The 16,979-nt window shown below is 36.8% G+C and overlaps 1 protein-coding gene across 4 annotated transcripts in view; it reads right to left on the reverse strand.

Annotated features, from left to right (window-relative positions):
- The window catches only part of LOC134673729 (A disintegrin and metalloproteinase with thrombospondin motifs like), a 222,305-nt gene that overhangs the window by 28,631 nt on the left and 176,695 nt on the right, over nt 1-16,979 (reverse strand). For all 4 annotated transcript variants that reach the window (XM_063531732.1, XM_063531733.1, XM_063531730.1 and 1 more), the window contains exons 4-6: nt 15,539-15,634; nt 11,069-11,204; nt 9,260-9,367 (exon numbers count right to left, since the gene is read on the reverse strand). In XM_063531732.1, coding sequence (XP_063387802.1) covers nt 9,260-9,367; nt 11,069-11,204; nt 15,539-15,634 — 340 coding nt within the window. The remainder of the gene's footprint in view (nt 1-9,259; nt 9,368-11,068; nt 11,205-15,538; nt 15,635-16,979) is intronic.

Consider the following 16,979-nt stretch of genomic DNA (forward strand, 5'->3'; position numbering starts at 1 on the left):
TGAACAGGCTAATAAAAAACGGGCATAAAATAATTAAAAATATTGGGCTATTTAGGGTTTTAAAAAATAACCGGTTCTGAGCCCTGGGAATAACACTCTAAGCGCCACTTGCACCAACCCACTAACCCATGGTTAACCGGTTAAAACATTAACCCAGTGTCAAATGTACTGGTAACCATGGTAACTCCAGATTTAACCGGTTAACCGGTTAACCCCGGGTTAGTAAATGGTGCAAGTGGCCCTAAGATAGCCAGAGTTTACGGAAAAACACAAAAAGCTCTTTTAAAAATCAGATGGATTACATTTTTGCAACAAACGAAAAAAACCTGCTGTCTATGAGTAGTGGTCAAACATGGCGATATATCACACCTATACGCTACCAGTTCCGATATTAACACGTGACGTTAGAACTACCTACAGGCTGACTCACGTGCAGAGGTATATTTGTATTCCGGAGCGAGTACAAAGGCCAAAGTGTTACCTAAAGAGATGTCAAACTTGAGGATTGCTTCTATTGATAGTCCTAAAAAAATCTTCGTAAAAAAGATGTTATAGGGTGGTCATTTTTGCCTTACAATACAGATTGCGCCTTAAAGGGTTGGGAGCGATGTCATTACACAATAATGACATTACTGTAAGTCAATATCTCAAATTCTGACAATACTGTAACCGGTGCGGTACTATCTGTCTTGGTCGGTGATAGATCCAATTTTGATAGCAAATAAAGTGACGTATAATTCCAGCCGGCGTATTATGGATGGTTTTATCGACATGATAAAATAACTGTCAATTTTTATTATCGCGTGATAGAAAGTGACGGGCACCGTTTTATTACGCTATCACGTAGACAAGAACGACCATCATCCGTACAGGACGGCAGATAATTTTGGAGCGTTGTTTAATCCACTAATATTAATGCAGACTATACAGATGGACTCACGTGCGTCGAAAGCATGTAGCTGTCACATTATACAGCGGCCATCTTTATTGCACGGCTTGTTGTTTTGTCACGGCTATATTTACTTATGGATGGTTACTTAATTGATCGGCTATGGATGTTTGTCGTGGGGCTTGTTTGTAAACATGTGTTTAATTGAGTCTAGTACGTATCTGATGGTAAGATTTTCCTCTGTTTACATTGTGATGTTTTTCCGCCGTTCCGGGCGTTCGAGGTGGTAAAATATGATGCTACGGTAAAACGGTATTTAAACTACAAGCAAGCAAGTTAACCTACGCAAAGATGATAAAGTCCTTGGAAATTTTAGGAAAAAATTATACAAAATTAAGGAAACTTACACTTTGTAAATGGAAAATTTCAATCCTTATACAAATAAATTGATAATTTATCAATGGAGAAATATAGTAACTAATCTAAGGAATTTTCACTGCAAGAAATCATGAAAACACTATTATTACCTAACAGACTATTGTTTAGTTTAATGATTTTAATATCTGGGAGACCGAGCTTTGCTCGGGAAACATATAAAAACAAGAATTGCTTTTAAAGGAATGTATTAGATTTATCAGCATCATAACCACGCGTCGGAATATTGGCAAACAATATAGATCTGTTTGTACTGTCCAGTTTTTTCCTCGATTCATTAAAATATCATGTTTATTTGTCATTGATCTTATCATACGCTTTAAAAGCAGTTCACCATTTAATTAAGTACTATTTTTTATGTCCTTGAAATTTTTTGTCGCTTCCTATAGGTAAGTAAAAAATGGCGGTATTATACAATTTTAGCTGATCAGCCGGCATAGAAACGCTTTGTGTGTCTCTAGAGTTAAACCAAGAAAAGTCTGGAGCGATATTGATAGTCCACGCAGTGCAACTGTAATTTTAAACGTCAAACTTCTATGAGATTATGACGTATAAATAACATTTGCACTGCATGGGCTACGAAATTCGCTGCAGACATTTCTTGGTCTAACTATCACTCTTCCATATTAGTTTCATGCGTTTCGTTTGCTACGGAGCGTAAGCGACTGGCATGTTGGCTACGCGGCCTGTACGGATATGATGGTCGTATTTGTCTACGTGACAGCGTGATAAAACGGTGTATCCGTCTCTTTCTATCCCGCAGAGTTAAAAAAGTGACAGTTGTTTTATCACGTGGATAAATGTGGATAAAGCGCTCCATAATAGGCTTGCTGATGTCGATGTTTTTCGTGCCATTTATTGCAATTTGTTTGGTTGGTGGTGCAAAAATAGGTTGACGTTGTCGCCTATTACGTATACGAGGACCGGATTTCGGTTTGTTTTTGAACGTTCGTGACATGACTTTTGGCACGTGTATATTCCGTATATGTAACGATATGGCAATTTCAACAAAAAACTATCAAGTATTTAAAATAAACATTAATTAGGTAACTTAGCTACATAATGTTAAAGCGTGAACGTTCAAAACGATCTGCTATGTCGCTACTCGCTCCTGATGTCATGAAAAAAATGAAATCCTTAGATTTTTAAATGTATTTAGTAATACATTTCTAAACATTTTATTGAAACTATCAAGTAAATTACTGCGGACTAGGAAACTGTTACACGTGTAAGGCTGTATTTATATTTAATAATATAATGACACAATAGCTCATAGATGACCCAACTAACTGCGATTTTGACGAGTGATTGATGTCGTTCGTTACTAGGTAGGTATAGTTAATACTAGATAAAGTATACATACTTATGTGTAAACTCACGTGTAAGTATGGAAACCATGCTTTTTAGGGTTCCATACCTCAAAAGGAAAAAACGAAACCCGTATAGGATCACTCGTGCGTCTGTCTGTCCGTCCGTCCGTCACAGGTTATTTTCTCGGAAACTGCAGGACCAATTAAGTTAAGCCTTGTTAAGGTCGCCGGAAGACGCTGGATGCGGGTAATTTCAACTGTCTAGCTATCACGGTTCGTGAGATACAGCCTAGTGACAGACGGACGGACGGACGGACGGACAGCGAAGTCTTAGTAATAGGGTCCCGTTTTACCCTTTGGGTACGGAACCCTAATTAGCCAAAAAATGACCACCCCCCCTTTATCTCCGTAACTGCTGGGTCTAAAATTTTGAAAAAAATACACAAAATAGTTCTGTACCTGTAGATAACAGGAAAACCTATTACAAATGTGCAGTCAAGCGTGAGTCGGACTTATGTACGGAACCCTAGAAACGCGAGTCCGACTCGCACTTGGCCGGTTTTTGTTACCTATATGATACATTTTTAGGATATATGTAGGTATAGAGACGATAACCAAATATATTAACAAAAACTTGAATCCAAGTAGCTAAAAATGTAAGACGGTACCAAAAGTAAAAGAAAGTCTGTAATAGATCTGACTAACACATCTGTACTCGTATACAATTTATTATGTGATGCTGTATTATTATAACATGGGGAGCTAAAAACTAAAATATATTTATACAATTTTCTTAAACCCGTCCCCGAAGTCATCAAAATGTTCTTCTATACAGTGTCATTGGCATATTAGGCTAAATATTTTTTTTCTGTCGCCTCTGTGACAGCGAAAATAAAAACCGGGCAAGTGCGAGTCGGATTCGCGCACGAAGGGTTCCGTACCATAATGCAAAAAAAACGGAAAAAAATGCATAAAAAAAAACGGTCACCCATCCAAGTACTGACCACGCCCGACGTTGCTTAACTTTGGTCAAAAATCACGTTTGTTGTATGGGAGCCCCACTTAAATCTTTATTTTATTCTGTTTTTAGTATTTGTTGTTATAGCGGCAACAGAAATACATCATCTGTGAAAGTTTCAACTGTCTAGCTATCACGGTTCGTGAGATACAGCCTGGTGACAGACAGACGGACGGACGGACGGACGGACAGCGAAGTCTTAGTAATAGGATCCCGTTTTACCGTTTGGGTACGAAACCCTAAAAACAAAAGGATGAACCTTGACATTTAAACTTTGTAATAGAATCCGAGTATTTAAGGTTTAATTTCGAGCGAAACTTAATATGTACATTACATATTAACGAATTACAAAACATTAACTGGCTTACAATTCTCTCTCCTAACAAAACTATTGATGATAATTTTAATAAGTTTAGTAGTAAAATCAATACGTTACTTAATTCTTGCATTCCTAAAAAAGTTAAAAGAATAAAAATAGAGCGAAGGAGGCAATGGCTAACTAAAGGAATAAAAAAATCTTGCTTGCATAAACGCCTTCTCAATATTCTCTCCGCCCAGTCAAATGACCCAATACTAAAAAAGTATCTGTACACTTATACTAAAACTCTTAAGAATACCGTGACAATTGCTAAAAAAATTTGGAACAAAAAACGGATAAATAGTTCAAATAACAAAATTAAAACAGTTTGGAAGATAATAGCGGAACTAAGAAAAAAACCTCAATCAAAATTACAATCGATTAAAAATATTACCCTTAAGGTCAATAATAAGTCAATCAAGGACGCAATTGTTGTCGCAGATACCTTTAATACCTACTTTTCGTCTATAGGGGTAAACGCTAACAACAATAATACGCATGGACGCCCAGTTCTTAATCCAACAAATAATACCATGTATCTATTCCCGCCCTCTCATGACGAAATTAACAAATGTATACGCGGACTAAAAAACAAACACAGCTACGGGACAGATGAAATACCTCCATCGCTCGTAAAGAAATGTGCGAACGAGCTAACTGTGCCATTGACATTTTTGATAAACCAATCGTTTTCGACAGGAAAGTTTCCAGAAGCCCTAAAAATAGCAGTTATAAAACCGATCCCTAAAACAGGTGACAAGACCGACCCTGGCCAATACCGTCCCATTGCTATGTTACCAACGTTCTCGAAATTATTTGAAACAATCATGGCCAAAAGATTAGTATCATTTTGTGATAAATTTAATATTTTTGATGATGGTCAATATGGTTTCAGAAAAGAAAGGGGAACCGTCTTAACTGTCCACAAATTTATTCAGGAAATTATTGGTATTATCGATAGAAAGCAATATGCATTTGGTTTGTTGCTCGATATGAGCAAAGCATATGATCGGGTCCAACACAACATCCTGCTAAATAAGCTGTATGGGATAGGAGTCCGTGGTATTATTCATAATTGGTTTAAATCTTACTTGGAAAATAGAGTACAGTATGTTGAAATAAGCCATCACGATAAAAACACGAACACGATAGCACAAGTACAATCGGAAAAGAGACAAATTTCATGCTCTATCCCACAGGGCAGCGTATTGGGGTGCATTTTATTTTTGATTTACGTGAACGACCTACCAAAAATATTGAATACAAATAATATTAAGTGTTTTATGTACGCAGATGATATCTCCATTGTATTATCTAGCCAGGATAAAAATGCCGCAGTTTCCCAATTAAATACTACGCTCGATATCATAATAAATTGGCTTGGCGATCATAACCTTGAATTAAACTTAACAAAAACAAATTTAATTCATTTTCGACCTTATCAGAGAGAACCACTAGAATTAAATTACAAATATTTAAATTTCCAATTTGAACAAATAAACAATTGTAGTCTGCTGGGTATAACTGTTGATGAAAACATTAATTGGAAAGCGCATGTAGAAAAAGTTGCTTTAAAACTCTCTAGTTTCACCTATGCTCTTAGAAACATAAAAAAAACAACAGATTTAAAAACGGCCATGAGTGCTTTTTACGCGTTCACACAATCTTGGCTCCTGTATGGGATTATTCTATGGGGTAACAGCACCGAGGTTTCAGACCTGTTTGTTCTACAAAAGGAATGCGTCAGGATCCTCGCCAATATAAGAACCCCCGATAGTTGCAGACCGTTCTTCAAGAAATTCGGTATATTGACTCTACCATCTTTATATATTTTAGAAGCCTGTAAATTCATCCGAAAGCACCCAACCCTATATTCTAAGGCCAAAGATCATTGCACCTATCACATGAACCTGCGTCATAAAGACAGATTAGCCCTACCAAGTAGTAACTTGCAAATGAGTAGTAAGAGCCCTCACATGACAACCATACGAGTTTACAATAACCTACCTAAAGAGATAACCAAAGAGGAAAAATATGGTAAATTTGTTAACAATTTGAAAAAATATTTAATTGAGAACTGTTTTTATTCCATACAAGAGTATTTTGACCTATATAAATTTCAAAAATAATTGTATTATTTATTATTGTATAGATTTTTTGTGTGTAAGTTTTTAGTTATAGTTTTGCAATACCCTAACAGGGTCTCATGTTGCGCCATAATTTTGTAAGTTTCCACCTGTATTTATTTGTACCAACATGAACGCAATAAAGATATTATTATTATTATGATTATTATTATGATATTTTACGACGACATTTGTATTTTAATATTTTGATGCAAATTAATAAACTCAATATATCCGGGTGGAAGCTTATCATTGTTAGCGAAATAATGGCGGTTTTGCAACAATATTTGATGATTACATATAGATAGAATTTGTTTAACAATCTTATCCTGGCCAATGTTTTTAATAAACAACAAAAGTGTCAAAGAAATCTTTTTCTACAATGTGTTTGACCCAAGAACACTATTTGAACTAATAACTTAGTTCAAATAGTGTAACTTAGTTCAAAGTTCTTAGTTATTAGTTCAAATATAACTATATATAACTAAGAACTTTGAACTAAGTTACACTATTTGAACTAAGTTATTAGTTCAAATAGTGTTCTTTGAACTAAGTTACACTATTTGAACTAAGTTATTAGTTCAAATAGTGTTCTTTGAACTAAGTTACACTATTTGAACTAAGTTATTAGTTCAAATAGTGTTCTTGGGTCAAACACACTGTAGAAAAAGGTCTAACAGTGTTCCTGGGCCAAACACATATTGTAGAAAAACGTCTCTTTGACAATACAGTAAAAGTTAACGACCCGGGTACATAATCAAGTTTTTCTTATTCGAGTCTCAGGGACTGAAAAAGAAATGTGCCACCAACGGTGCAATGAAATAACTAGCTTTTATTTTTTCCAACCAAAAAATAAATAAATCGGAAGCCTAAACAAAAGTGTCCTTATCCCTGAATAAGTTTTTGGCAAAAAATTCATTTTTGGTACAAGCTTTTACCGCTGACTGTACTTTTCTTTCCACAGACAGCTAATACTCATCGAGACAATTCTAAAAACCCCAAACACTGTTAGAGTTCCTATGGCCACCTCCGGTCTCCATCATCAGATCTGCTCGATGACACCATAATATTGCATTGTCACCTGACTTACGTATGTATGCAAAATTTCAGCTCAATCGGAAACCGGGAAGTGGATCAAATTTAACTTGCAAGATTTGATTACACACAGACAGAAGACAGACAACGGTCAGGTGAAACTAAATAAAAGCTTGTAAAATGATGAAAACTATCGTCGATGTCAATCATATGTTTACATTATTCGCCCTATTACAGAGGGGTAAGCTAAACGTGTAAACATAATGACTTTGACGTCTATATACATACAGCTACAAGATTCTTCAGCTCACACACGTGTGTGAGCTGTATGTTACTCGACGACTTCTTTTCAACGAAGCCAGTAGGTATTTACTTTGGGTCACAGACGCTCTAATGAATCGGTGACAAATATGTAAATATCAAACAGGTTGATTACTCAAAAGAGGCATTACGGATTACGGAGACGATAATGAACACATAACCGATCACAGAGTTTTGTAAACAGTTCTCATACGTCACTACTATTTTACATAGTAATAACATTCAATAGACGCTCTTAGGTTTTTAAAGTGAAAACTTCTTTAGCGGCGCTGAGCACTTTTTGAGGTGGGGAAAAAATGATAAACTCGAGACAGCGTAACGCGTAACGCGTTACGCGACGCAATCGAGCAGACGGATAGCCTGATGGTAAGCGATTGCCGCCGCCCATGGACACCCGCAACACCAAAGGGGTTGTAAGTGCGTTGCCGGCATTTAAGATGGGAGTACCCCGATTGCTTTAAGTTAAGGGATTGTTTTCCGACTTTATCCCTTCCTAATTCGCACGTTTTCGTCTCCCATTTATCAACGAATTTCGAATTTCAAATGCTCACAGTAGTCCTTTATGCGTAACATATCTTTAGGTATTAGGTACATAATTTGCAACTGAAATACCTGCTTAATAAATATATGATTTGGCCTAAATAGTTAATCAAATTATCGGTGCGTACCACAACCACATTACTAAATATTTCTATGGTGGAATACTGAATAAAATTATGAATATTTGATATGTATCCATTAAAATTATCTTAGAATGTTTGCGCCCAGTGCTTCATGGCGCAACATTGCTCAGAAGACCTGTCAAATTTGCGAAATTAATGTATTATCATTTGATAAACTATGAGTGGTATTCATTATTATATATTCACAGAATATATTATCATCCCAAATTAAAGTTCAGTTTAGTTTATCTCGAACACTCACTAGATTTATTAGATCCTAAATGCTTATTTTGACTAGCCAGCCATTAAAATAGTTTGATAATACCAACACAACGACTATTAAATACCTAACCAGACTAACTGAATTCATCATCGATCTCGAATAAATGAATAAATTTAATAACAAAACACTGCATTTAAAATAAAGTTATTTAGATTTAATCATCACAAGGCGAGTGGCAAATGAATTAATTATTACCTCATTAAAATTAGCACAGAAGCTTGCATGAAAAACAACCTCACCCGATTGTTTTTATCTGTGCTTCGATCGGCTGATCTGTCACGGATAGTCTCGCTTTGATTTAGCGCCATCTGGTGAGACACGTGCATCAACGTGCGGATCATTTGAATAATTGTAACTTCTTGATTGATTTATTGCGTTTTAATAATTTGTATCCGGTATTAACTATAATAACAAATTATAAGAGTTCGGTTATTTGGAAATGTCCTCGCCGTTATATCTAAATCGTTTGGTGTCTACTCTAAAAAATATGCAGCCCTAAAGTTTTCACAGATAACACTTCGTAGCTATTTATTTACATCCGGTTACCAAAATTAGGTTTATGGCCAGGTATGTAATGTAATATAAAATGTAATCCTTTTTATTTATTTATGTAGTTTATATGTATATAAGTTTGCTTTTTTTTATTTACTCAATAGGTATATATCTCTCTCTGCACCAATTGTAGATACATAAATCCGTTTGGCCCTATAGTTGAGTGGTAGAGAATGCCATTTGGCATTAAGTCCGCCATTTGTACATAGTTGTATATATTTTGTGCAATAAAGTTTAAATAAATAAAGACGAGCTGTAGGTAGGTCTTACCGTAGTCACTCTCGTGGTCGCCGGCAGCGGGGTCTCGCTTGATGATGACGTGGTGGGCTCCGTTCAGGGCACGGAGGAGCTCCGCTTGCTGTTCCCGTTTTCTTTTTACTGCAACACACAAATATACCTTTATCAACTGGGTACATAAGCATTGGATAAAGAAGACTAGGAGTTTACTTGTCTAACCTCTTGAGCCACCCTTGTCATTGCAGTTTTGAAATTGGAACCTTCTTATATTCCTTTTTTATTCAAAATTCGATTTGATTTAAATCCTTTACAAAGGCCTCAGGGACTCAGGTAGGGTTGCCATACGTCCGGATTTGTCCGGATATGTCAGGATTTTTGACCCTTTGTCCGGATTGCGGCATTACTTGGCAAGTGTCCGGATTTTTAGGAACGACCTTATAAAAAAAGGTTTACGTGATATAATTATCACAAAGTTTACACACGCCTACGCCAAATCTCTCTTACAAGAGATGTCCGTATTTTTAGGGTGATGTCAGGATTTTTATCAGGACATTTAATTCTTCCATATGGCAACCCTAGCCTCAGAAGGCTAAGTTACGGGTTAGCAAATGTTATTTTATAAATGTAGCCTGTCAAGCCATTTCCGTCAGTAGAAAAAAGCGGCAAATTTATAAAACCGTAGGCGCGAAGGGTTATCGTCCCATAGAAAATTTGAATTTCGCGCCATTTTCTCCTGACAAAGTTGTTTGACAGACTATATTATAACTTTCAAAATAAAGAACCGAAACCGACTTCACAAAACAGTTTAAAATGCCATCATTTTATTTTAGTCTTTTCAAAATTATGCTTTCAGAGAGCAAATGCACGAGTAATGAGTTACTATAAAAAAATTAGCGTAATCTTTTTTTTGAACCGGTTAAAATGTCATCTATATCTCTCGAGTCAGTGCAATACACTATTTGTTGTTACCTTTAATGTTCCGGATCTCGGGAGTGTACACCCATAAATTCATGATCGGAATGTCTATGGTTCATGAATATGTTAGAATTGTCTGTGGCCAAGGAAATCTGTTATTGACCATAATCAGAGACCATAGATATTCAAATCATGAATACTCGTTCGAACTACCTGCAATGACCATCCGTAAAACGTACGAGGTATAAAAATACAAATTTAGTTCTAGTCTACTGTTAAAATGGACGAAGCGGGCCCTGTATATATGGACAGTGGACATCAATTTTTGGGGGGGAATGAAGATATTTAAGTACTTAAATATTACCTACACAAAACCTCCTCAATAGTATAAAGATTAGGTATAACTACCAGGGGTTAATTACCACCAGGGTAGCAACGGTTGCAATCGTATTATGGACGGCAGAAAAATCTGTGACAAATCCTGGTATGAAACAGTACTTGGCGGAAAGGTGCATAGAAAACTAACCGCTGATGGAGCCTTTGTGGTGAACTTCTACAAGAAGTATAAAAGATCGTATGGTATCGGTCTTTATAGTCTTTAAAAACTGTCTTACTTAAATCGTCTGTAAGACAACCCCGCACTGGCGTTTTTTAGCGTCAGCGTCTAGTCAGCACCATGGGAAATGCAGTCATTGCGCAGTTGCGCCAACATTGCGTCGAGCAGCAGCCATATAGTTGGTTAGACGCCGATGCTCTGGAGACTGGGGTGACCCTCATCATCATTATTCTTAAGAGCCTAGCTCTTGTCGGTGGAGCAATCGCCATTCCGTTCTTGTCTCTGCCACTGTTTTGAGCTCCTGATACGTCACTACGTTTTTTCGCTTTGGCCCTAATAGACTCAAATGCCAATGATGAGGAGTTCCTTACCTAGTGGCAGACCAGTGTCTATGGACACCATATCAGCCATGCTGGAGGGGTCCAAGAACATCTCGTCGTCTTGAGCCGCAGTCGTCATGGAGTCGGCCACGGGTCGGATAACCAGCTCGTGCCCGATTGAACCTTCCTGAACACAAAACACAAAAATCTAAAACACATGACGAATTCGGTAGAGAGCGTTTGTTCGTGACAAAAAATAAAAGAAAACAACAAGTAACACAACAACATAATAGTCACGAAATTTATTTAGTCATATTTATTTATGGAGGCCACGTATCCATCGTAGGCCACGTCTACACCTCGGCTAGTCTGTGGCCATGAGTAAGAATGGGCCATAATAAAAAAAATGGTAAAACTGCGGTCTGACAGTTTGTTGTGTGCTATAGATATATGTACGAGTATAGATATCAGCAGGAGAGTTGAAGTTATTATTTACACACAAAACTACTCGTATAAATAAAGTATCAATTACGTAACGATATTTAATGAGAATCCTTGAATGGTGGTAATGAGTGACAGTGTTAGTGACCAGGGGGCAGTGAACTTTACCAGGATTGTGGGATCTATTTAGATAAATTCAGTATATAAGTGTTCTTAGTAGGTACTTAATAAAAAAATATCTCTAATTACATCAAAGATCGGCGGTCTAGAATAAGTTGCGTTGTTGCGCATGAGTCCATACTTGAAGTCGCGCTTGATGCATGGAGTAGCGCGCGAGAACAAAGCTCATGCTAGACCGTCAGAGGGTGGAAAGGCGTAATCAGTTTCTTCGAATAAAGGTTTTTACGGCTATGCCTGTCGTATGCCCAACTTGGCGGGGGCACTGCCGCGCTTCCAGATAATCTAAGATCTAGCTAAATCTCGAGACCACGTCCAAGATTTAGGAGACGTTACATTAAAGTCCACCACGTCATTGGGACGTGCTCTGAATGTAATGTCTACGTTGACATCATGTCTGGGTCGAATAATAATTTAGTTTTTACATGTGATATAATTATGTTAATGAAGTCTTGCTTGATGGGATTTCCCATTGATTTAATTTTAGACACAGCAACATACGGTTTTGACGAATTTCCAAACAAAGTTAGATTGTCCTATCCGTACCGATCAATGTCAAACTTAACGGAATTTGTGTGATAATTATAGTTGGTCAAACCAATTTGTCATTCAGTAAGAATCAGGAAAACTATACTCATGGGTTTGGGTGCTAGTACTGGTGTAAGACAAAAATAGTATTTTTAATACAGTTGCTCAAAAAGTGCTACTTTACGTAGCTGTTTAGTGTGCGGAAAGTTGGTTATCTCGAACTAGAGTCTGGCTACTGAAATTTTACCTAAATTATTGGCGGGAAATTCAAAAAATCTTGGGCTGGTCACACTTTGTGTAGTAGGAATTATAGTTTTGATACTAGACAATATCTTTGCTATTCTGTGCACAAATAAGGTACCTAAGGAAATAAGCTAAATAAACGTTTAAGTGCACTCAAAGTCAGCTCACATAATTTCTACCACTATTTAAAGTACAGTCAACGACAAACACACATGTTTACGTTCCAATATTTAGATTTTATAGATATTTTTCAGAACTTTTAATTTATCCGTTTCTTTATACACTTGTCCTATTTATGAGATTCAGGCATTAATAAATTCACGTACTTAATCAAAGTAATCGGCAAATGTTAGAACTAGTACTTAAAGTATCAAAATATTTATAGAGCACCAACCTCGTATTTTGTTTACATTTGGTTAGAAGTTGTAAACATTGCACTTTTTCATTATACAACGCTACACGTCGACTTCGCACATTGTCGTAATTATTTACGAGCTTAAATAATAGTTTGTGAACCTCACTCAGCATAGAAATTATTAATATTATTTAAAATAAACCCCATAAAAACCGCAAACAATTTGAATGAATGACATAAATCGACAACTGACTTTTAGCTTTTTTTCAAATCATAGACAATTGGTGATACAACAACGAAATATCTGTCAACAATTTTTGGCTAGCCAGACTCTAGTGCTTTTTACTTTTCCAATTTTTTTAAATTTATACTTGTTCCAATTCACGACTACTTATTGATGAGTGTTAATATTACTTTCCTTTAAACGTCGTAATCAGCATAAAAACCTACCGTTAATGTAAGAATACGAAAAATATTACATATTTCATATTTAATTACTTACCTCTTCATGATTATAACACGTTTATTTTTTAATATTCAATATTGAAAATTCCGTTCTTAATAAGTTGACTGGAATGGAACGGAATAGCTGCCAAACGCCCATAGATATAATATACTTAAAGACGACGTCTAACCGAGCTGTCACTGTTACCACTTTTGTTTAGTGTACGATTAACAATGTTTTTCTTATTTTTTCGCAACTGTATTAAAAAACGTCGTTCGATACACGTGCGGAAATGTCATTCTTCACTCGTCCCGAGTCTTGCCACTCGCCTGCGGCTCGTGGCAAGATATCTCGGTACTCGTGAAGTAATGACATACCTTCCGCACTAGCATCGAAATGTACTATATCCTCTCTGTCTATTGCACATGATTGAAATGACTCATTTCAATCATGTGCGGGAATGTTTTAAACTAGCCTAATAACAGGTAAAAACTGTAAAAAACGATACTAATTTAACATTTCTAAGCACATTTGGACCTTACTACCTACGTGTAATTCATAGTTTGGTTATTATTTTACAATAAACAAAGTTATAAATACTTACACGAAATCATTCCCGCACCGAAAACCCCGATGTATGGAAATGAGAGTAATTTGACAAACTAGGAGTATTAGCGTGACAGTCCATTTCCAACGACAGCAGCTGCACTACTGTTCATTTTACTATGGAAATTGACAATGACAGCGACGCGTTCAGTACCGGTAGTGCAGCTGCGGTTAGAAATGGAATGTTACCATTAAGGTGACAGTCCATTTCTAACGACAGCTGCATTACTGTTCATTTTACTATGGAAATTGACAATGACAGCGACGCGTTGAGGACTAGTAGTGCAGCTGCAGTCAGAAATGGAATGTTACCATTAAGCGCTGGAAGCCTTGCGGTATCAGCCTGTCAGTTGTTTGAAGCTGTCAAATTTTGCGTTTAACTGACAGGCTGATATCGTCCGGCAAGTGGGCCCCTTTAGACTCACTTCTTGTATTTTAGAGTAGTTGCAACTGCCGGCTGACCTTATCTACCTCATAATATTAGAATATGCGTGTCATTGTACGAAGTTCGTTAAGGTGTTAGTGTAATCACAGATCATAAAATGCTAGTAGTAGATAACGGCTTGCAACGGCTAAGAATGGCCAAGAATATTTCAATAGCTGAGCGAGCATGTGTGAGTCTACATTTAGAATGGACCAGTATATTTGCACTTTTTATTGGAAATATTATAGAAATGAACAAATGAATCAAATTCATTAACCATCAATAGCATATAAGATTTGATACGCCAGGATCTAATTGGTTCTTTGACCAAGGAAAAAAAGTGAACATCCGAAAATTGCATAGTTGTATCCGGGCATTTACATTCGTAGGAAGAGAAAGAAATTGTGCGAATGCGAATGTTTGCACGCTTATTCATGAGGGGCTGTCGGTTCGCTAATTCTTATTTGATCGCACGAATCTGTGTAAAACTACATGAACTTTCTGGGTGCACGTCAACGTTCTTTGATGTGTATTTTTCGCGTAATTCGCAAGCACAGTTCTACTAAATAGGTCTGGTCCAAAAGTGTCTGTAATCTGTATGTCTGTGGCATCCTAGCTCTCAAACGGTTGGACCGATTACCATGCGGTTTTAAACATGAAAACCAGTTCCTTTCGGTGTTTCTAAGTTACGTCTGATAAAAATCGATCCAGCAGTTTGAAGAGTATCAGCGGCCTTCCAAAATGATGTAAGGCATTTTTGGCATAAAATCGGCGGTTAAAGCTTCAATCAGTAAGTCCTTGTAGACTGGTTTTCCCAAGCATTCGACACAGCGGTTCAGTAAGCAGTAGCAATGATGCCTGCATTTGGAGTAAGGTCGCCTTACGCAACGTTCGTTCAGCGCTACAAGCGTTTGGCTATTGTTTTGTTATGACGGCTTAAAGAACTTATAAAGCTATTGTTGGTTTAAACGATTGTAATAAAGAGTTTAGGGCATGGACGTGGATGAACTATCCAAATCAAACTAAATATTAAAATAAATAATCTATCAGAACTCTGTAAACCCCAGAATGCGAACTGCATCGTCTCATTCGTCTTTAAATAGTTACCCTAGATTTTTATAATTGGTGATTTTCTTCTTTAATCGGAATTTGACTCGGAGCAATCCGTAATTTGGATACCCTTGCTTTGTTTGCTTGTGCTTGCTGAGGGTAGCTGCGTTCACCGTACCGTATATGTAAGCTCGTTTCTGAAGTTTAGCGTTTGTGACTTTTGGCCGAAGGGTGTAGTATTTAGACACTCACCACCATGAGTTTGCCGTGCTTGGGATGTCTCCTGATGAGGAGGGCCGCCCCGTTCTTCTCATCTTGGTACAGGTCGCCGACTTCCTCCTCGCCTTCCTGTTAACAAGAAAAAAATAAGGAGATTGTCTATAAAAAACACACCTAGGTTGTTAAAATTGTTGAGAGTTGGCTGTGATGTGAATAATTCAAAGAAGTTACTTAATTTTTTTTAACTTTTTTAAGCTTAGATATCACGGAGCCACTAGTTTCTTTTGACGCTATAATGTTAGAGACAGAATACCCCTATATTTGCGTCAGTATTTACATCGTAAAACCGTCCAACTTGAGTCCAAAAACTTTCAATGTATGGTCCAAAATTAACTCGAACATCTTCGCTCAGGTGTGGCTATTATTTGAATGTCGAAGTTATATGGCTAACCATGTTTATAAATGCTTTATTATGATAATTTAAATATCTGGGAGACCGAGAATTACTCGGAAAACATATAAAAACTCAAAAAAGATGCGTTTTTTCAGAGATAAGACTTAGATCGATTTTTTACCGCCGAAATCCCCCATATAGCAAATTACATCGAAATCTTTAGAGCCGTTTCAGAGATCCCCGAATTATTTATCCTATTATATAATTTATATATAAATAAATAAACAAAGGATTGGTTGTTTAAAGATATTATTATATAAATAGATAAAGTATTCAACACAACATCGTAAAAAAAAATTGTGACGTAGGTATATACACTTTCTCGTCTAGCCTTACGACTATGCAGAATGATGCATTTAATGATTCCGTTTGGTCATTTCCTTCGAGTGCAACCGACCTTGCGGCAGGAGGAAGACTGATGAAGTTACATTGCTATACAGCTATTGCGATCATACTGTACAGTCGGTGACAAAAACGTTTACGTCTAAAGCATGAAGTGGCCTAATATTACAATATTACATGTGACCGTAGAGCTGGCAATGGTAGCTTCCTCGCTCAACGCATTAGTATTAAGCTACTCGAGAAACTGAAAACGGTCCGGTTTCCTCACGATGTTTTCCTTCACCGAAAAGCGACTGGCAAATATCAAATGATATTTCGTACATAAGTTCCGAAAAACTCATAGGTACGAGCCGGGGTTTGAACCAGCGACCTCCGGATTGAAAGTCGCACGCTCCAGCGCTTTCTAATTAAATATAATTTTGAAGGTATTAAATATCCATAATTTTCCTCCCTGTTAGTCCTGTTCAAGTCGGTGTAAAGTTAGCTTAGACGGACTCTAGACTCAAAAGAGTCATAAAAACCTAGGTAGTTTTGATACTGACAGTACTGCATAAAATAATTCCGATCCAGTTGCATTCAGCTACCAGACCAAAATATAAATTGCACACTCAACACATTCTCAATTCAAACGGTCCTATGTTACAAAGGGAAAATGATACACTTACGACTTTTGAAGAA

The sequence above is a fragment of the Cydia fagiglandana genome, chromosome 19, assembly GCF_963556715.1.
Source record: "Cydia fagiglandana chromosome 19, ilCydFagi1.1, whole genome shotgun sequence".
NCBI lineage: Eukaryota > Metazoa > Arthropoda > Insecta > Lepidoptera > Tortricidae > Cydia > Cydia fagiglandana.